The sequence below is a fragment of the Felis catus genome, chromosome C1 (genome assembly GCF_018350175.1).
Source record: "Felis catus isolate Fca126 chromosome C1, F.catus_Fca126_mat1.0, whole genome shotgun sequence".
Classification (NCBI taxonomy): Eukaryota; Metazoa; Chordata; class Mammalia; order Carnivora; family Felidae; genus Felis; species Felis catus.
The window spans coordinates 156,162,165-156,183,511 of record NC_058375.1 but is presented as its reverse complement, the minus strand read 5'-3'; the positions used below and the strand labels follow the sequence as shown (position 1 = coordinate 156,183,511).

Below are 21,347 nucleotides of genomic sequence, written 5' to 3'. Positions count from 1 at the left end.
CTAGAGAGATAACAGTAAAAGTCTTAAAGTACTTTTGAGAATTATTTTGTTTCCTTGGAATTTTAAGCAGAGTATCTGACATTTAAAATTGACTTTATTATTTTATCTAATGCTAGTTATTAAACTTTAGAGCATATATAATTTTTTCTTCCCTATTTTTTTTTTTAGTGAGAAAAGTTTTAACTCTACTGCTTTTCTCATGTAGAATAATATTCTCCTTATGGGGGAAAAAAAAGTAATGGCTCCAGATTTAGTTGAAAAACCACATAAAACATTCAATAATTTGAAAATGCTATGCATTTACATCTGGTTTTACACTTAATATGTTTCCATATAGAGATATTGTTTTACCTTAATCTGCTTGGCTGGGGTCATCTCTTTCTCAGAATAAAGGACCTTTTCCTGGGCAGACTTTTCAAACTGCTCTTTTAAAAACTTTGTTGAAACCTTTGGAATCTCTTCATCCTCAGGTGTATCAATGACTGCAAACAGAAAAGAATACCAGGGATGTTATGTAACTAATAAACATGATGTTTGAGAAGGAAGCTTCTCACAATATATGTTAAATGAAAAGGTTCAAGGTACAAATATATACATATGGCACCATTTCATTATGTAAGTTAGTGTCAAGAAATATAGGGAGAACAATGGTGGTGGTTATCTCTACACGAGAGGTCGTAATTGAAGGAACTGTTATTTTAATTGTATATATTTTTCAAGTTTTCTACAAGCATGTTTTACTTTCATGCTTAGGAAAAAATAATATAAGTTATAAAACAAGAAAAGCACACCAGAAGGACAGAAAAGGAATACCTGCTTCCTTTGCAAAACCAAAATAAAGCCAAAATACAGACAGACTCAAGTAATGATTGGGTCACAATTGGCTTAAATCTTCCCTTTTAGCTCTTCAAGGCAACAAAACTTCTCATTCCCCTTTTATGGGCAAGACAGCCTGTACCTGTCTTATGCAAACTTGTACAGATTTGTCTATAGTTTAATTTCATGTAAAAGGTTGAAAACTGAATTTAGAAGTGTTAAAATCTGTTATTGAAAGTAATACAATCTAGATAACATTTCTGTTCTTAGGGAAGTTGATAAACATTAAGTTTTACTGTAGGTGCCCGAGGCAAAAGGCAATTCACAGATGACTGGCGTATCACCTTCTAGGCTTTTAGGATGAATTCATAAGACTGATGGGCAGTGAACTATTTTAGAAGCTTATTGCATCTGTTACCATAGGCAGAACCTAATTATGTATAGAAATACTACTTTGTCTCCTTTGGGACTGTGAGTCATAGTTATTAAATGTACTTAGTGGGAGGGATTATGCTTTGGAAGTCCTCCATTCAAACCCAGACACATGAGTAGGAGAAAGGCATACTGGGGTCAAATAATACCAGATTCTCACCTGTTTCTTGAACACATTGATGGAACTGAGAAGCTTGGTTTATTTCCTCAGTGTGCTTTTCAAGATGAGAGGCCTGTGTTTAAAGATAATTTTAAATAAATAAATGTTTTTAAGAAGTCAGTTATTTTAGTACTGCATATATATATTCTTCATTTCACAGTGATTTTCATTCAAGATGTCGGTGCACTTTGAGAGATGCTAACTAAACTTCTGTCCCTTAATTAATTAATTTTTAATTTGAGAGAGAGGGAGAGAGAGCAAGCAGGGGGGAGGGACAGAGGAGAGAGAGAGAGAAAGAGAGAGAGAGAGAGAGAGAGAGAGAGAGAGAGAGAGAGAGAGAGAGAGAGACTGAGAATATCTTAAGCAGGGTCACATTCAGCGTGACCCCATGATCCTGGGAGCCAAAATCAAGAGTCAAATCTTGAGCCAAAAATCAAGAGTCAGATGCTTAACCAACTGAACTACCCAGGTGCCCCTCTATCCCTTGTTTTAATGCATGGACTCATGGTATAACAGAACATATATAAATTAACAACTAAAGTGCACTTAAAATTTTAGCATGATCATTTTATTTTTCAAAGAACATCAGTGCCAAAATGGGGAAATAGATCTGATGTATATTGGTATTAAATACATAAAGGACATTAAAAGCAATTGTTTACAACGAGATTAGAATTTCCACACAGTTTTGGAAATGGGAAAGTATTGTGTTTCTAAGTAGTTACCATTTCTGTTTCAAGAACGTCACTTTTGTGTGCTTTGGAGGCTGCTTGTTCATTTCTTTCCATTTCCTGGCTGCTTCTTGAAATGTCCACTTGGCTGCTGTGGATTATCTCCTGAAAGGAAATGAATGAAGAAATACACCGTGTTTTAATAAAAGTTTGAAAATGTTAACTTTTTTTTTATTAATGCAATTTTAGTGACAGTCTTCTGAAAAAAATTAAAGTTCCTCAGTGTATTAGTTTTCTTAGCTACTGTTACAAATTATTACAAACTTAGTGATTGGTTTATAACTGCAAAAACTTAATATATTTTACAGTTCTATAGGTCAGAATCCCTGAATGGATATCACTGGGGGTGGTGACAGGTGTTAGAAGGTATGCATTCCTTTCTGCAGGCTCTAGGGGAGAATCTATTCCCCTGGCTTTTGCAGTTTTAGATAGCGTGCTTATTTTCCTTGGCTCACGGCCCTGTTTCTGCTCATGTTTCTCACACTTCCATTCCTGATTCTCTCTTCCAATTCCCTGTTCCACCTTGTGATTACATTGGGACAATTTGGGTAATCCAGGACTCTCTCCCTGTCAAAAGGTCAGCTGATTAGCAGCTATAATTTTATTTGCAATCTTAATTCTCCTTTGCCATGTAACTTAATATATTCACAGATTCTGCAGATTAGGACATGGGTATCTTCAAGAGCCATTATTCTGCTTACTACCCTTAGTAAGCTATAATATGAGAAAGATGAATCTCAAAACGAAAATGCAAATCCTTATGGAAAACAAATGTATTTTGTTGTTTATCAGCCAACTTTTCAGAAAGACTTTTCAGCCAAACTTTTTACAGAAAGACATTCTAGTCTCCAAGTTTGCCATCTAGTTTGATGACATGTCCAGAGTTCAAATGAAGAATAAAACCATTAAATGTAACCAACATAAACAGACCATATTATGCTAATGTGTATGTCTCTCTCCATGCATGGGGCAACTTTTGATTTGGGTTAAGTTATCACAGGCGACCCTGGCTGAATTGGATACTTTGATGCTCCTATTAATTTTGGTGATCCAGCCCTCTTGTTACTACAGAATGTGATCTGACATAAGTATATGATTGATTGATTATGATGAGTCATTTGGCATATTGCTAAAAATCTTAACTTCAAAAAATAAGGATATGAAGAGATTCTACGAACACATGAATTTGAACTTGTTTGAAGTTGGAAGTTCACTTTTATCTTGATATCTACATGACCATCAAATACTGTTTTTGAGGTCTAATTTTTAAAAATTTGTCTTTGTAGAAAATAGTCAGGTGAGCCAAGGTCCATTATTTTTCATCAAATATGAGCACTAATTTTTTTTACACAAAGTTAAATAGTTTTGAGCAGTCAAATTCTAATCCTTTAGACTAAAAATAAGTTTATAATTAATTAATGAGAACTTAACTTGTTTCTTTTGTTTTTGTTTTTTTGCTAGCGGACTTTTTCCCTCTAAGGGTATTTGGTATACAGGGTAAACCTTCTGATTAACCAAGCAGCAATCAGACATCTGCCTAGAGATATATAGCATGATCCAATCTTATTTTACTTTTCTAGGAAGGAGAATTAAGAAAAAAAGTTTGGATATTCTTAAGGAAAAGTTTACTTAATGAATGAATGATAAAATCACAAAATTCTATTAACAAATTGATTTCATTCAACAATCTATTTGCCAGAGAATGTCCTAGAAATGAGATGGAACAACAAACAAATCATGTACTTTACTTTCTCAAGAGGGAGTATAGAAAATAAATAATCCATATCCTTTCCTTTAAGTTCAAATAATCAAAATTTGATTTAATAGGAAGCTTTGCATAATTAAGTTTTATTTAAGGAGATCAATAACACTGGGCTGTAGGGAACAATAACAATCATTGAAGGCTGCAAAGAGAAAAAATGCGTGGTCTTTTCATGATCATTGTTTACAACTGTGACAAGCATTTCCATCTATGAAGATATAATGGAAATATTCTTTTTTTAAGTTTATTGATTTATTTTGAGAGAGGGAGGGAGAGAGAGAAAAAGCAGGATAGGGGGAGATAGAGAATCCCAAGCATGCACTTCACTGTCAATGCAGAGCCCAATGTGGGGCTTGAACTCACAAACCGCAAGATTATGACCTGAGCTGAAGTTGGACACTTAGCCAACTGAGCCATCCAGGTGCCCCTAAAGGAAATATTCTATGGCTTTCTTATGATACAGATTAAACAGACAATGAAAAAGCAAAGGACAGTGGGAACCTGAACAGTACCAAGATCCTTACTGAAGGGCACCATGATCCATTACTATAGAATCATGTCTCTACTTAGTTCCAGGTGAGAAGCTATGGACCAGAGACATGCTTATTGGTGTTTTAAAATTGGAATTAGTTAATCCCTACAAAAATCAAAATTTCTGCCTGCTTTTGAAAACTTTGAAGATCCAGCAACACTGGGTTCACATTTCAACATGGGAGTTACTTGCTGAACAAACTAAGTAGTGGTCAACCTTTTTAGTTGGGACATGTACTTTTGAGTTGGTCACTGTTCACATTATTCACTAATAAGTGACACCAAGTTGACATTAAAACAACAACAACAACAACAACAACAACGACGACGACGATGACAACCTTGCCTGGAACCTATAGAAATTTTAGCTTCTTATACTTGCTGCTAATCATCAGGTTGAATGAGTAGAGTTGGTGATTTGAATCTGTATGTTAAGACAAATGCAAGCACTGGGAGTAAAAAACAGTAAATAGATGTAATTTTGAAATATTTTGAAAGTTACCATTTTCTGGGCACTTTATACTTAATGTGTATCTACTTGAGTAAAAACAATCCATGCCTATCATATCTAAGTATGTTTTCTTGTAGGAGATGACACAACATAAAGAGTACAAGGGTACATAAATTTTGTTTAGAGCTTGAAGTTTCTACTTATGTGCTATTACTAAATAGAACTGTAATTGCTACATTAGTTTGGTATGTTACTGCCCATATATCAATTTTACTGCCCCCAGGTTGCTATAATTTATATCCAATCTATCTTAAAATATGCCAAGATTTTATTTCTATCATTACTGTGTTTCATATTTTGCAGCTAGTTAAGTTTGGATTTTAAATATGCCTTCCATTCTTCTCAGTTGCTGTGTCTACAAAGTACAGGGTTAGGTAAAATGATGGGTCATCATGATGCTCAGGAGAAATCAAATTACACAAATAAAGTGTAATAAAGAATTCTGGCAAGAACACCATACATAAATTCACACAAAACAATTAATAAAATTTGTTCCTGAATATTAAATTCAAATATAGCTCAGGCTGCAAGAGACAAAAATGCAGTTGTTCACAGATGGATTAACCAGGAATCAGAAATGGGGACTTTGTACTAACTCCCTCCTCTACTGGGTATGTCATAATATTGGGTAAGTCACTAAATTACACTTAATTTTTTTTTCATTTCATCCCTCCATTTATAGAAAAAGGAATGATACATGTCTTCTAATACTGGAATTTAAAGAAGAGAATGTGGCACAACCACAAAATAATATGATGTTTGCATAGCTCATACCAATCTGATGTTGGCTCACATATTAGACAAGTATCTTACAAAAAGCTACCCTTGATATATATACTTCTTCTAAGGAGATTTCTCCAGCACAGGAAAGACATCACATCCTGCCTACCCAACTTACTATCATTATAGGAAAAAACGTCGTACATTTGTACCAATAAAAATTCAAACTCAGGAGCCTGGGTGGCTCAGGCAGTTAAGCCTCTGACTTCGGCTCAGGTCATGATCTTCGGCTCATGGGTTTGAGTTGCATGTTGGGCTCTGTGCTGACAGCTCAGAGCCTAGAGCCTGCTTCAGGTTCTGTCTCCCTGTCTCTCTGCCCCTCCCCTGCTTGCGTTTCCTCTCTCAAAAATAAATAAACATTAAAAAAAATTAAAAAATTCAAACTCATTCTAGCGCAATGAGTAAAGAAAGAGTAGGACCAACTTTTTTATGGTGACTCATTATTATTGTGACTTTTAGGAGTATACCCAATAAAACAAAATGTGATGAAAGTTTGGCAAAATAGTGCATAGTAACTGCCTCACTATGGTGGGAAAAAAAGTTCATGCTCAATGCCAATAATTTAGCTATTTTACCCACCACTAATCTCATTTTTAATAAATCTAGAAACAGTTATGATGTTTTAATGTTGTTTGTATCTTTGTCAGACATAATACCAAAAATGTGCTATTTATGTTAGCAAAAATGTCAATGGATTCAAGGTTTGAAAGAATAATCAGTTCTTCCTTTTAAGTGATGAGCATAACAATTTCTATTGATATATTTTGTTTCTCTAGATTTGGATATATTCAAATTCAGATGTGTTTCTTCTGCCATGAGTTTTTCTTTTCTTTTTAATAAAAATTTGCTTTAAAAATTTACAATATAAAATTTGATTTCCCTAGGGTTTGAGCTTCAGGTTAAGGCTTTTCTACATTCACTATACAGTTTTGAAATCATGACTCAAAAATTATTTTCTGTTCGAAAACTTCTGTAGAGAGTTACGTATTCCTGCTTCTTTTTTTTGTTGTATTTCCATCCTCTCTGTAGATATCTTTATTACCTGCCTATCACATTTTATAGCCATTATTTTATAATATGAATTTCTCCTTTAACTAAACTCCTGTATCCTCAAATCTCAATGTTTAGCATCTGGCAGACAGTAGATGATCCCTCCCCCCTTGCCCTGAAATATCAAGGAGTAAGTGCATAGGCAAATAGTCATATTTTTTTCCAAGAGTGTGAAAATTTTATAATTTTAAATCTAGTTTAAAAATTGAGATTCTAAACTTTTTCCACATAATCCTCTGATTTTATTTTTTAGTATTTTGGCTGACAGTCTTTGATACTGAACATTTCATAATTGGTAGAATTACTGAAGCTGATGTGTATAACAATAACATGTCAATCACTTTACAAAGTGTTCTCAGAAAGAGGCCCCTTGGTAACACTGCAAGTGATCAGAACATACACTGCAAGTGATCAGAACTCCATAAGGAGTATTTGGCATCTTAGGAGGAGAAGCCTGTACCAAGAAAACAAAGAATGCACAAAGGCAACAAACATACAGAAAGGGAAAGAACCTTTCAAAACAGAAAAATATATTCTCAGATAGCCTTTTTATAAAATGATCTTCATGGTGCTAAATAAACTAGTTTGTATGTATGTATGGATGGATGGATGGATGGACGGATGTATTTATTTTTAGTGAATTAGTATTCTCTGAGTTGATGAAATTGAAGTGTTGTCAGGCATCATCTAGAAACAGAATACATTGAGCAGAATTACTATGACATGAAGAAAGCAAGCTGAGATATTTATGATCAATGAAAGACAACACTTTATCCTAATGCAAAATATTAAAAAAATCTTTTAAGATAAGGTAGTGACTTTTTCCTTGGAAATCATTGCATCCCTAAGCATGTTTGATTTTATATAGCTTCACCTATGCATTTATTCAACCAACAGCCCTTGAGTACCAATGATCTCCATCACATTGTGCTAGGCATTGTCAGCATTGTTTTAATAAAAGTTTCTATAATTATATCTCAATGTACTTAAATGTCTATCAATCATCTATCCATCTATCGCTGTATCTGTACAATATATAAAAATATATTCATATATTAGAGTAAAAAGTCTCAGCTTGAAATTCTCTTGAGGCAAGGTTTGTAATATATACAGGTGCATGAATTATGTAGTTTTATTACACAAATATCTGGGAGAAGTATTATCATTCAATTAATTTCACCTTTTTTTCACTGAAAATAATTATGCTTTTGTCTTATTTAGCTACCAAGAGCAAAACCTAACTTTTTAAATAAAAAAAAAACACTTAAAAGTAGAAACATTTGACTTCAAAAAGAGGTTTCTGAATAAGCAATGCCAGCTTTAACTGCAAGAACTCTGACTGCCTCTTCTTTCCAAAAATATTATTTATAGAGCCATATTCCTGTTTCCAAAAATGCTGAAGATTCATAAAAAGGACATATAAAAGATACACTCTCAACTGGGCCATCAAACATATTAGTTATATAAATAACAGTATTTATTTGACAAACTCAAAAAGCAGGATACATATAAACATTCAATTTACTGTAAAGGATGCCCTCTAGAAGTTTTATGTAGATGTATGTTAAAGATATATGTACATATACAATATTTCAGATCAACATAGACATAAAGCATCTTAAAACCAAAGAAGCACTAGGATATAAATAAACACAAAAGTATGATAAAAGAGGCTAAATCTTAGAGTCTCAAGGAACAGTGAAATTATAAATAAAAAACTTGCAAAAAGAATGAAAATATTTTAAAGAAAAAAGAAAACCAGAGGTTACATGTATCTGTTAATTAATGCAAACCAAAATAAAGAAGAATTCTACCTCTTCACTACCAACCCTCCCTCAACAATATCCAAGAGATTTATAAGCCCTGCCAATTCTATGTCTAATGATCTCTTGAGTCCATGCCCTCTTTAGACTAAACTTTTGACCCATTTAAGTTCCTTATATTTAATCTATTTCAGTAGTCTCCCAACTTTTCTTCTTCCATCTAAACTTGACCCCCTTTATTTCAGTCTTAGTTAGCCAGAAACATCTTTCATCAGTGCATATCTATTCATTTTACTCTCCTATTTAAGTTTCTTCAATGGCTCTTGATTGTCTTAGAAAAATGTAACAGTTCTTTAACATAACTTAGAATTTCTTTATTATCTGGGCTTTGCCTGCATCTCCAACTTCACGCCTCAGTTATGCCTCACTGTATTCACAAATATATCATACTCTTTTTACCTTTTGTGTAAGATCTTCCTTTTGCCTAGAATGCAATTCTATATTCATGAAAAAATTATTTCAAATCTCAGCAGGAGCATTCTCTGTTCTCACATGTCTTCCTTGACCATCTTTCATTCAGAGTAATTTCTGTCACCTCCTTGTGTCCCAACAAACCTCATTTATATTTTCTATCACAGAATAATTGCACTTTAATTTTTGTTATATGTCTATTTCTCTGATATAGTGAGCTCCTTGAGGGCAAAATAATGTACTCATCATTGAATTTTTGTGCCTGACATATGGTGGGTGCTTAATTACTATCAGCTGAATAAAACATACACACACACACACACACACACACACACACACACACACACACAGCACAGACTCCAGAGTCATTCTTCTTGAGTTAGGACCACGTTTGCTCACTTTCTTTGGGCAAGTTAGTTAGATCTTCAGTGTGTCCATTTCTTGTCCTCTTCCCCCTACCCCCAAATACAAAGGACTAATAAGGGAATAATAATACTGCCTGTCTCAGAAGGTTATTGTGAGGAGGAAGTAGGTTAATATATGTGAATACCTGGCTCATGAGTGCTACATTAGTATGTGCTATATTTACCTAACAGACATTCATTGAACACTTACTTTGTGTCAGCTATTTACACAGTAAACAAGGCAAAAAAAAAAAGTATGGGATGAAAGTAGGTTGTCTATGGCTTTTCTGTGAATTTTACCATCGAACTTCACCATGAATTTTTCATTACAGAACAAAGCCCAGAAACTAAAGAAGAAACAAGTTCTAATACATACATTTGTTTTTTTTTTTCCCCCACCAGAGAAATAGTGGATTTGGGTGGTTTATTAAAAGGAGATAAGCAAAAAGTGCCTGTGCATATTATGACTCTGCCAAATCATTCTGGCTGCTAGGACATGGAAATACTCTACAGAGACATGGCCAGAGACTGCCTTTGGGATCACCTATTCAGTTTTTCTATGGTTCATCTTCATGAACTGATACCCAGTGAACAGTCAGTTCATAGTGATTTCATCTACAATTACTCATTTCTTACTACACTTAACTCTTTCCTAGAAGTCCTGTTGTATGACTCTCATGTAGACAATAAATTAAGAAATGTTAATATTTGTAGATTACATATCTTTTTATCTCATCATAACTCTCAGTTTCAACCATCAGAGTCTGACTGATTGAAACAGGAAAGGTAATTTGGTAAAGAGACATTGGGTGGCATAAATGGGGAGTGGAATTTATAGAATTTCCAAGATATCCAAAAATAAGACTTGGGGATTTTATAGATGGTAACAGAGCTGAGTAATGCTGCAGAACCGTCTGGTGAATGCACCCATGCTGCTGACACTGAACACCAGACACGTTCATTGCCAAAGCTATCAATACTATATAATGGATGCTGCTTCTAGAATAGTTATTTCTTGAAATTGGATGTAGCTAATCTCCTGCCACCAGCCATAATTAAAATTAATTCCAACACAGTCCCTGCTTCTGATGTCATTTCATTACTTCTTTATGCAAAGTCTCAGTTGGAGTATCTGATTGGTGCAGTCTAGTTCATAGGTCCCAGAATCCGGCCAGTCTAGGAGAATAAGTGTATGGTATTTGCAGCTTCTCTAGTGGAGGCCGCTTCTGCCTCATTGGGTAGAGGAGTTCCCAAGTATAGAAGGAATTTCAGATGTCAAAAAGAATGAAAAGTGCCCATTACCTCTGCTAAAAAAAGTATTATTTATGAACACCGAGGTCTTCTTAACCAAATGGAAACCAGTTAAAAACACAAGTATAGGTATTTACTTTTGACAACAGATAACACAGAAAACACTATGTCTTATAATGGAATAGAACTGGGCCTGTTTCTTGGCAATGTATTTTCCATATGACATTACAAGTACAAGTAGGATGACTTTGAGACAGTACAATTTGCCTTCTAAGAGGTCATAAAGAGTTCATGGTATACAAACCTGCCTCCTTCTTTTACTATCTCTCTGAGTCTCTATGGCCATCAGTCTTGTTCATTGGGAGTAATGACATGTCAAATTTTTATATAAATTCCAAATAAAAGGAAGAAGTCCAATAAAACAGATTTGGCTCTGATGCAAGCATTTCTGTTTGCATTTCTGTGCAAACAAAGCAGTGTAATTCTTATTTTTTTTAATGTTTATTTATTTTGAGAGAGATAGAGTGAGAGAGAGAGAGAGAGAGAGAGAGAGAGAGAGAGAGCAAAAGTGGGGGAGGGGCAGAGAGAGAGAGAGAGAAAGAGAGAATCCTAAGCAGGCTCTGCCTGACATGGGGCTTCACTTTCAAGACAAAATCCAGAGTTGGACACTAACTAACGGAGCTACCCAGGTGCCCCAAAGTCGGTTAATTATTAATTATGGTTACAAATGAATTATTCTGATCATTTGGGTTTTCTTCAAAATAAGGAAAAATGGGGAAAAATAAAAGGATAACTAGTTGCAATTTCACTGGTAAATATATCTACTAGCAATATGGGGAATGGAAAAAGATTGAAGTGGCAGATAGGAATATTACATTATGGCTGGTGTTTGTCATCAATTCAAGTGACAAATCAGGTAAATAAGTCACAACTAATTTCAGATTCACTTAGAAGCCTCATTTGTAGTCTGCTTGGACAGAGAGTGGGGAACCACGGAAGGAGATAGATATGAAGGGCTACCATTGATTGAGTGTTGTACACAAAGGAAACGTGCAAGGCTCTTCACACTTGTATAATGTCTAAGTCATTTAAAATTCTACCATTCCTAATTCTACATGATGATTACACATGAACGTAATAAAAGAGATTGAAGGAAGAACGCTATGCAAAATTTTAAAGACAATAAACATATACCATGAATATAGTGTTTTTGTAAGAATTTCATCAGCCAGCTATTTTGAACCAATGTTTTTAACACCTAAAAGCAGTAAGTGATGTATTCAACTCGCTTATATTATGTGCTTAGAGTGCATTTGAAGTAGGGATAAGAAGAGAGGCATTATCTTCAACCAGAATATGCTGAAGAACTGCACAATTCTGAGATGTCTTCAAAGAATCCAAAAATTAATAATCAACTGCAGTAATTTGTATTGTGCATTAATTCTTAAAAAAAACCCACTGGGTCTTTCACTAAAATATACTTCCTTTTCCCTACTATAGCAGGTAACTACACATTTTCCTTTCTTTTAAGGTTGGTGATTCAGTGAACCATCTTTTCTATTAGTATAATATTGGTCATCAAGTGCCAAGACTCAACAAATAAAAAAATCAATGCCAGAAGTTTGAGGGGTCTCAAAATTGAAAAGAGGTTCTTATTAAAAAGGACCACAGACTATTTGCTTTAAGTATATGCTTAAGTAGTTTCATTTTACATAAAAAATATCAACAACTAATAAAAATTGAGCCACTTAACTCCTATAGATTTATAGAAAAAAAAATCGGATGAAATGAAATTTAAGGACATACTCTTTGATCTGTAATGGATTTCCTCCCAATTAAACTTATCAATACCAGTGCACTGCAAAGGACAGAAAACCTACCCACTTGCTGGAGGCTCATAACTGCAGATTAGGTTTGTTCTGTAAGGATGGATCAGGGCAGATGAGACACAAACAGTCATTGATAAAAAGGAATGACAGGTCTTTAAAACATTTCAAGTATAGTGGTCTATGAAATACTGGAAGATAAATACTTGACCACATATCTCAAGATTATAAGAAGAGAGATTATACTGAGTGTAAGTGCCAAACACAGAGCCGTGATTATTAAATGATTTAACGAGCATTTTGTGAGAAATGATATTGTCTGTCTCACCACTCTTTTTAGAAGAACAAATCAACATACTTACATTTGGTTCTAATATAGAAAAAGTAGTTTTGTGTGTGTCTATAAGTTTCTCATGGATAACTTTTTCATACTCCCTCCTCCCCACAAATTATTGCTACTTTTCTTTGTCTGTTTTCTCTACCCAGATGGTATACTTTGTCAATATCATAATTCCCTCCACAGTAATGAAAAAGGCCCAGAAAAATAAGGACATTGGAGGAAAAGGAGTTGAGGGGAAAAAAAGGAAAATTCCTGTGTTTGGTCCTCCAAAAGAAAAAACAAAGACAATATAATTTGGGGGGACTCTTATTTTTAGAATAATAGCACAAAGTATTTATGATAAAGTCCCACAAACTGAACCCCAGCCTAAAGTACTGACTTCATCAAAGTTCCTCCAAATCTCCCCCAAATATTTCTAAACATCGTGTGATATGATGAATTTTAGTATTCAATTTTTCCAATTTGTACTCTGAAGACAATGAATTTCAAAAGTCGTAGCAGGATAATGTCTTTAGCACTCCTGGTATTTCCACCAGGGTAAAGAAGATTGAGCGCTTGGCTCCCCCTGTTGGTATCAATCTGGTGGCTGGTATATAATGCGCCCTGTCCTCCTGGTTGGGTCAGAAATGAAGTAGCCTCAGCTGATTCCTAAAGAGATGAATCCATGGTAGATGACTATGGACAGAGAGGAATAAAGAATAAGTACACAAAAAAAAGGCTGTTAGAATAAGCTGTAATCTTACTCCATGTGCTGTGATCTTGAGATCTGCATGGAAGCTAGAAAAAATAAATTTCCCAAGCAATATCCCAGATAGTACCTCTGCAAGAGCATGGTACTCAGAACAGAATGTTTTAATGTCTCTTCCTTTTCTCAGGCTTGTATTTTCCCAGGTTTTTTTTTTCGGTGGGGGTTATGATAATTTGTAATTTTCAAACTAATAAATGAACATGCAAAAGAATAGACAAGCTTGACTCAATCTAATCACTTTCAAAGATTCATGAGGATAGGTTTATTTTGAGAAATATTAGACCCAGAAGTAGAAAGAGCTAATAATACCTTATGCCAAGTGCTTACAGAAAGCACCCATTTTCATACAAGTGACTATGTGGAAAAAACATTTTGCAGCTTCTACAAAGTTCTACAAGCATGATGGTTCTACAATGTTAAAGGTTTCTTTTGTTATAATTTTCCTTGCTTCTCAAAAAATAGCAAAATCTACGAACTTAAAATTCTGTAGCTTGCCATTCTAACAATTTAAAAATAAGGCAAATTTAACTAGTATAATATATTGTTTCTATATTTGAGAATTCTGTTAAGTGTAATTATACAAAGAGTATATTTCTATCTTTAAACTAATATGAGACTTCAAATTGAAGGAGGGGCCACATAACTGCATTCCTTCTTCCAGCTTTCCCTCCCTGTCCACCACCTCCCATACAAGACAACATCAAATTCCTCTGTGTCAATATGTCTGTGTTTTACATCTTCATCAACATCACATACTTTTGGGGATCACTGGGAACATGAAACTCTGGGCTGTGATTTTGTGTTTTGTGGGCAAGGGGCCAGGTGACACTCCCTCAACAACCCTGGGCCCCGAGATAAGAACAATACCACTCCTTTTCCCTAAAGCAATCCCAATTCATTTTACTTGAAAGGAGTGAAGGGTGTATCTGTAAGTGCACTTGTCTTCTGCAAATGAAATTGAAAATGGGTTCTATAAGAACAAATAGCTTTACAGAAACAGAAAACCCACAGAACCATTAAGAAGAAGAGGAGCTGTGGAAATGGTACTCCAATAATAGGGGTAAACACTGCTCCTACAAATTCTATTTTGGAGAATGAGTAAGGTGAATCGTGGAAAGAAAAGCAACCAAGTCAGGATTTTTTTAAAGCACTTGAATCTGTGCTTGCAACTCAGTCTTACTTATGGGTTTTTTTACCCACCACTGAGGCTCTGACAGCCTGAGAAGTAGTGCCAGGGCCCCCTCCGTATGATAAAATTGCTAAACCCCTCCATGTCGCCAGGGGGATTAGCTCATTTAGTTATTAACAGCGTAATAAAGGATCCCAGGCTGAATGCACGCACTGGACAGATGCACTATTTCACCAAGAAGACAGTTTCCACAAAGGACCCAGGCAAACATTTTGCCAGTGTCTTCACAGTGTGGGATTAGAATGAGCTTCCCTTTATAATGATGTACTTCCGTGTCCTGCAATACTGCCACAGGGGAGGGAGAAGTGAATCCCTCTCTGTGCTACAAGGAGAACTCATAGACCAACAGATTCTGCAGAAAGAGGCTGAAATCGGAAGTTGCAAAGGGACCATGACTAAGACTTTATGGTCATGCCTCAGCACAGTTAGCAATTGCCATCAACTTCATTTAGGGACAGCAGAGGTTGAGAGTTATAGTGTGTGGCTCCAAAGTAATGCAATTCATGTCAGTAGATCACAAACAATAGTCTTATTGTCCTTTATGGGCACTCCTTGTGTCTTCAGGAAAGAACACACATTGGTTTAGTTTTGTAAGGAGCCAAACTGACTATGAGTAGGTTCACTGCATTACTTAACACAGTTTATCACTTTATAATTAAATCCTGTGTCTTTCAGAAAATATTTGTATAGAAATAGCAAAGGCACAAACTGAAGAGATATTAGGTGTACAGATTGCGTATAATCCTGTAAAATTAAAATTTTCTGATAAAAGATGACAGTAATAAGTCTCAGTTTTAATTATTGGTACATTAATGTGGTCTAAGCTAATAAATTCATTCATTTTATTTTAAAAGTTTTGATATATCTTTCCATAGTTCATTTATATCATTAAATTATTTAGGTTATTTTAAATATTCAAATATATCTTTGTATATACACAAATAATGGCATTTCAATATTGTCTGCCATTAACGAAGGAGCTAATGGGACTTGGCGGTATGAGTAAATTGGTTGTTTGGCTGACATTTATTATATTCACCATGATTTCCTTCAGCCCTTGCTTTCTCTGTTCTCCACAGTCCCTGCTCTGTTCTTTGACTTGAGATGTAGGCATCTCAAGAGAAATGTCAATATAAATAGGAGGGTCCTGCTATCAGATTGCAGAAGAGTGAGGTGGGCAGAGAAGAAGCCTCCGATGAGAAACAAAGAGGGGAGTAGTCATCTCTGGGATAACAAATCCTGGCCCAGGTTTGTACTACCTTGTTCTTTGTTCTTTGTTCTTTGCTGCACATCAGATTCACCCAGGGTGGGTGGGTGTGCCTGGGTGGCTCAGTCAATTAAGCATTTGACTCTTGGTTTCAGCTCAGGTGATGATCTCACGGTTCATGAGTTTGAGCTCCACATCAGGCTCTGTGCTGACAGTGCGGAGCCTGATTGGGATTCTCTCTCTCATCTTTCTCTCTGCCCCTTCCATGCTCTCTCTCTTTCTCTCTCTCTCTCTTTCAAAGTAAATAAAATTAAAAAAAAAAAAGAAAGAATCACTTTTAGAACTATACCATTCCCTGATCCCTGACCACACACCAGAACAATTTAATCAGAATTACCTGGGCTGCCTGGGGAGTTCCAGTGTACTAACCTTACTGAGGTGACTTAGGTAACCTGAGTTCCCTCAGAGGTTCCATGGCCCAGACTAATAGCAAGAATGATGTGATTCTAAATCCTTATCTAGTCAGAGAAGAGGTAGGAGGAAACAAGTCAAGGGCTCTGAAAAGATGCCCTGCTTCTGGTTCTGGGTGATGTAGAAACCAGTAGACAGAGGACTCATTGAAACCCACCACCACTACATCCCTGTTCCCCCAAAGAGGGAAGCCGGGGATAGTAGCGGCTTCATAAGGAGTGTGGGTTGCACTTCTGGACAAGTCATGCTCATGTAGGCCTTATGGAAGCAGGGTTGGTTGGAGCCTGTAGGAAAAGCCTTTCTTTCTTTCATCCTGAGAAATACAAATTCTTCTGGAGTTTAGTTTGTGTTTTTGCTTTTGTTTTCATTAGAGTTGGTGCAAGCAGTACTCACTGCAGTTAATTTACTTTGCAACTTGAGCAAGGAATTTTTTTTACAAAATATAATTCTTTTTTCTTCGATTTCTGAGGAAAAAACAATGGGATTCCCCCAAGACATGGATAGGAAGAGAAGAGACACAGATGGAGACGGAGTTAATGGGAAGGCCACCAGTGGCAAGGTGGCAAGGCAGCAGAGGCCAGGGCACAGGTGCGAAAAGCAGTAATAAAACGGGCAATCTTGAGCATAACAGAGAGGGTTTTGAATGCAAAAGTAGAGGTAAAAAAATCCATTTATGAAGTATGCATTCCAAACCCACAAGTGGATCAGAGATTGAATTTCTACTTCTTGCTGAATTGAAAAGGAAACTGAGTAATTAGTGTAGAGCAAAGCTGGTTTGCTGTATGGTGTCAGGAATTGGAATGTTTTGGTTAATAAAGTACTCCAGTGAACTGAATTCTGCATAAACCAGCTTGTGCAGGTCTGGCTGCTAGTGGGTTACAGACCTCACTTGGTTGAGGCCATTATTTTATTGTTTGCTTTATTTAGCAAACACTCAGTCTTCTGATTCTGAGTCAGCATTCAAAAATTAATCTCATTGTGTTCTTTTCATTATCAAAGCTCACTCAGCACTAGGCCCTGAGAAAGAGTTGTAGAAGATAGTTTAAATGGTTTGCCTGTGGGAAATATATGTGTATTGGTTGGCCTATTTGGAGAAAGGTCAGGATGATTCCCTGGCTGGTGTCAAAGGGAAAGAAACAGTTTTCTGGCAAATAGGAGCCCTTATTTCTTAGTATTTGTAGATCTTAGCACTGTATCGTGAAAAAAAAAAAACCTACTTGCTATACTTCCTTTATTCAGACAATTGGAGGAGTGTTTCAAGTGCACAAACCAGAAAATGTCACACAGTAGGCTCCACCCCTTCCAAATATTTCCCTCTCCCTTCCACACATTAGCTAGAACAAGCTGAGAAATCACAGCCCTCGTGGAAGCAGAACAATGCAACACGGCCCCCACTCTTTCTCCTTTCCTCATTTATTCAAGCAGGATAGTCTTTTTGTTTGTTTTTCCCGATTCAATTCGTATATTAATTATATTTTCCTCTCAGTACATCGTGTCACAATACTGCGAATAAAGCAGTCTTCCAAAGCAAATGTTATGTTCTTCATTTGTTCCCATTTGAAACACAGGCGTTATTCATAATGGCAACCCAGGCTGCAGCGGACCTGTGCAACATACGCTCTACACTTACTCCTCTGCTCGCTCTCCAGGACATCCCCTCCTCTTGTCGTTTCCTATAGTGGGGGTTAAGCACTTTTACTCAAAAGGAGACCTGCTATTACAATTTTTAAAATATGCACTAAAGTTACTGACTACTCCAGAGCAACATATGCCCAAAGCATTCAGAGGGATGTTAATTTTAAACTAATCTTTAATTACTATTAATGAGCTCCTGGGAAATGATTCTGTCTCCAAGGGCCAAATAACTGAAGAAAAAAAAAAAAAGCTGAGGCGTGTGAGGTGTGAGGCAAAGAACAATGTCATTCTCCTTTGTCTCTTTACATGCACATAAAATGTTTACGAATCATATTCTCCTTTGAGAATAATTACCACTTGATTATGCTTTCTGGGCTTTAGTGGCAACATTGCTGATGATAATAGCTGATGTTTATTGAACGATTCATATATGCCAGACATTTTAGGAAGAATTTTACAAGGATCAACTTATTTTATTCTTAAAACACACCTGTTACTTCATCCTCATTTTATAGAAGAGATCAGATGTCTAACTCTGAGGATGATAACGTGGGCTGTCTGGCTCTAGAACCAGCAGGCTGAAGCATTACTCAAGCTTTCTCAGTTTAAGTGAGATTACTTTAAGTTGTAATGGTTATTTAAAAAATAGCATACCCAATTAAAAGACAATATAAGACATGCTTTTGATCACAACCTTATGTGTTGATAGAGATCTAGGTTAGGTTGGTGCTGATGATAGAAATCCATGACCTTGAAAAATTATTACGTGGCAGAAAGCTAAAGGTAGTTTTAAAGCACTTATATGAGAAATGCTTTGCAATGTGGACATTTTGCTGATAAAAAATATGTTTAGTCTGCTAGAAAATAATTATGGGTCACCTTTAAAGAGTCTAAAACACACAGATGTCAGATTATATCTGTCACAAGCTGTCAAAAATGTTTTCTGTCAGCCTAAAACTGTCTAGGGATTGTTCCAAATCCACATAATTTTACCGAGTGCTAATGTTTGTTAGGATATTTGAAACAGCAGATATATGTAGAAAGACACACACTGTGTTGCAGCTTCCTCCTGTCCACATGAGACTTGGCCATAGGGAGCAAAGGTCAGGAATACTTCACACTCTTGACATGGATTTTAGTGCAGCCATTTTCACATAAAAGCAATTACCTAAGCACTGTATTGCACCGATTACTTCCAAAATTTTTGGAGCTCCATCTGCTCTTTCCTACTTAAGCCACTTAGAAAACAAAACTGAAGCAAACCAAGCAACCCCAGAAAAGTAAAGGCTTCCAGGACTTCAAAATTAATAAGCACAGAGTTACTCAGTACTGCATAAGTATAGGGGACAGAAAACAAAGAAGAAATTCATATGAGAAGATGAAGGTCAAATCTTGAGTGTGAAAATATGTCACAAAAGGGGATGTCTTAGACTGCTAATAGGTCCAAGGTTTATTTGGGGGGCAGATGGGAATGTTGTAAAATTAGACTGCGGTGATAATGCACAGCTTTGTAAATATACTAAATAGCCATTGAATTGTACACACAAAGTGGGTGAATTTTATGGTATGCAAACTGTATTTCAATAAAGCTGTTAAAAAAGGGGAAAAAGGGAAGAAAAAGAAAGTCCTGAAAAGACAGAAACCACAGAATGGGCAAGTGAAAATGAACTCAGAAAGAGATGATGGCAATTTCACACCAATAACACATGTATTCTAATACCTTCTCCAGCATATTTCAAGGCACCCTTTTAAGAATATGGGAATGGATTACATAAAGTTTCCCCAACACATTCTTTTGAGAAGCTGAACCCTTGTCCCATGCTTCCCTCACTCAACGGGTCTGATTGTCCAGAGTGGTTCCCTTTTCTAATTTACATAAGGATACTCCATAGGCTAACAGTGATGCTGCTAACTTAAACAGGTAGAACCATAAGGCATGACAAATCTAGCATATCTAAATATGACATTATCTCAAATTTTAAATGTCTGGCAGAAATGAATGTTCCTATATTTTATACCTCCTTTTTTTCTATTTCAGAATCCCATTTAAATTTTTTAAATTTATTTATTTTTGACAGAGGGAGGGAGAGAGAGAGAGAGAGACAGAGAGAGAGAGAGAGAATGAGCAGGGGAGGGGCAGAGAGAGAGGAGACACAGAATCTGAAGCAGGCTCCAGGCTCTGAACTGTCAGCACAGAGCCCCGTGTGGGGCTCGAACCCATGAACCATGAAATTCTGACCTGAGGCAAAGTTGGACACTCAACCGACAGAGCCACCCAGGTGCCTCCAGAACCCCTATTGAATAAAGGGTGGTTGATAAAATAGTCTGATCAATCAGCAGACAGAAGGGATCTTTAATCTGAGAGACACTTTAATTTTCTAAACTTGTTTAGCCCCTTTGCTGATTTCTCAGACAAACGGTTACCAAATAGCTAATTACCCTGAAACATCTGACTTCAGTACATTAGAAAGGAAAAAGGCAGATTGAACTTAATTATTACACCTTATAGGATTACTAATTGTGACCCTGACTACTGTCAGAAATCCAAAACAAATGTTCTTTCTTTTAACTCTAATCAAACTTAATTTTCAAATTAATATTAATTTTTACATGCTAAATTTTTTTTTTTTTTTGGCTAGGGACAGATTTTGCAGAGAGATAAATGTCAAGTACTTTCAACAAGCAAAGACTGAAAACATCTGGGTGGACAACAGTTTAGGTAAAACCGAATCAACAATCTGCCTCTACCTGTGAATGTGCTCTATCCCTGCTGATAAGAGAAGCAGGTTTTAGAATGCATTTGATGGCTTTAAAAGTTTAAGTGAGTATCTAATACATGATTTTTCTACATTTTCCTCTCTCTAATCAAAATTGACATGTATCTCAAATTTCTTTTTTTTAATATGAAATTTATTGTCAAATTGGTTTCCATACAACACCCAGTGTTCATCCCAACAGGTGCCCTCCTCAATGCCCATCACCCACTTTCCCCGCCCTCCCACCCCACCCCCCAATCAACCCTCAGTTTATGCTCAGTTTTTAAGAGTCTCTTATGGTTTGGCTCCCTCCCTCTCTAACTTTTTTTCCCCTTCCCCTCCCCCATGGTTTTCTGTTAAGTTTCTCAGGATGCACATAATAAGGATTATAAATTATTTCATTTTCTGAGGTACAGATGACTTTTTTCTTTCATCCTCCTACAGACTTGCATACATTTCAATAAAAGACATTTACTCACTTATTCTAACATGTTTCCTTTATGTTATTTATAT

General features: G+C 35.9%; 1 protein-coding gene across 4 annotated transcripts in view; it reads right to left on the bottom strand.

Annotated features, from left to right (window-relative positions):
- Window positions 1-21,347, bottom strand: part of XIRP2 (xin actin binding repeat containing 2) — a 693,081-nt gene that overhangs the window by 20,826 nt on the left and 650,908 nt on the right. For all 4 annotated transcript variants that reach the window (XM_045033894.1, XM_045033895.1, XM_011285335.3 and 1 more), the window contains 3 exons: window positions 2,134-2,244; window positions 1,409-1,481; window positions 352-482 (listed from right to left, as the gene is read on the bottom strand). In XM_045033894.1, the coding sequence (XP_044889829.1) occupies window positions 352-482; window positions 1,409-1,481; window positions 2,134-2,244 (315 nt within the window). The remainder of the gene's footprint in view (window positions 1-351; window positions 483-1,408; window positions 1,482-2,133; window positions 2,245-21,347) is intronic.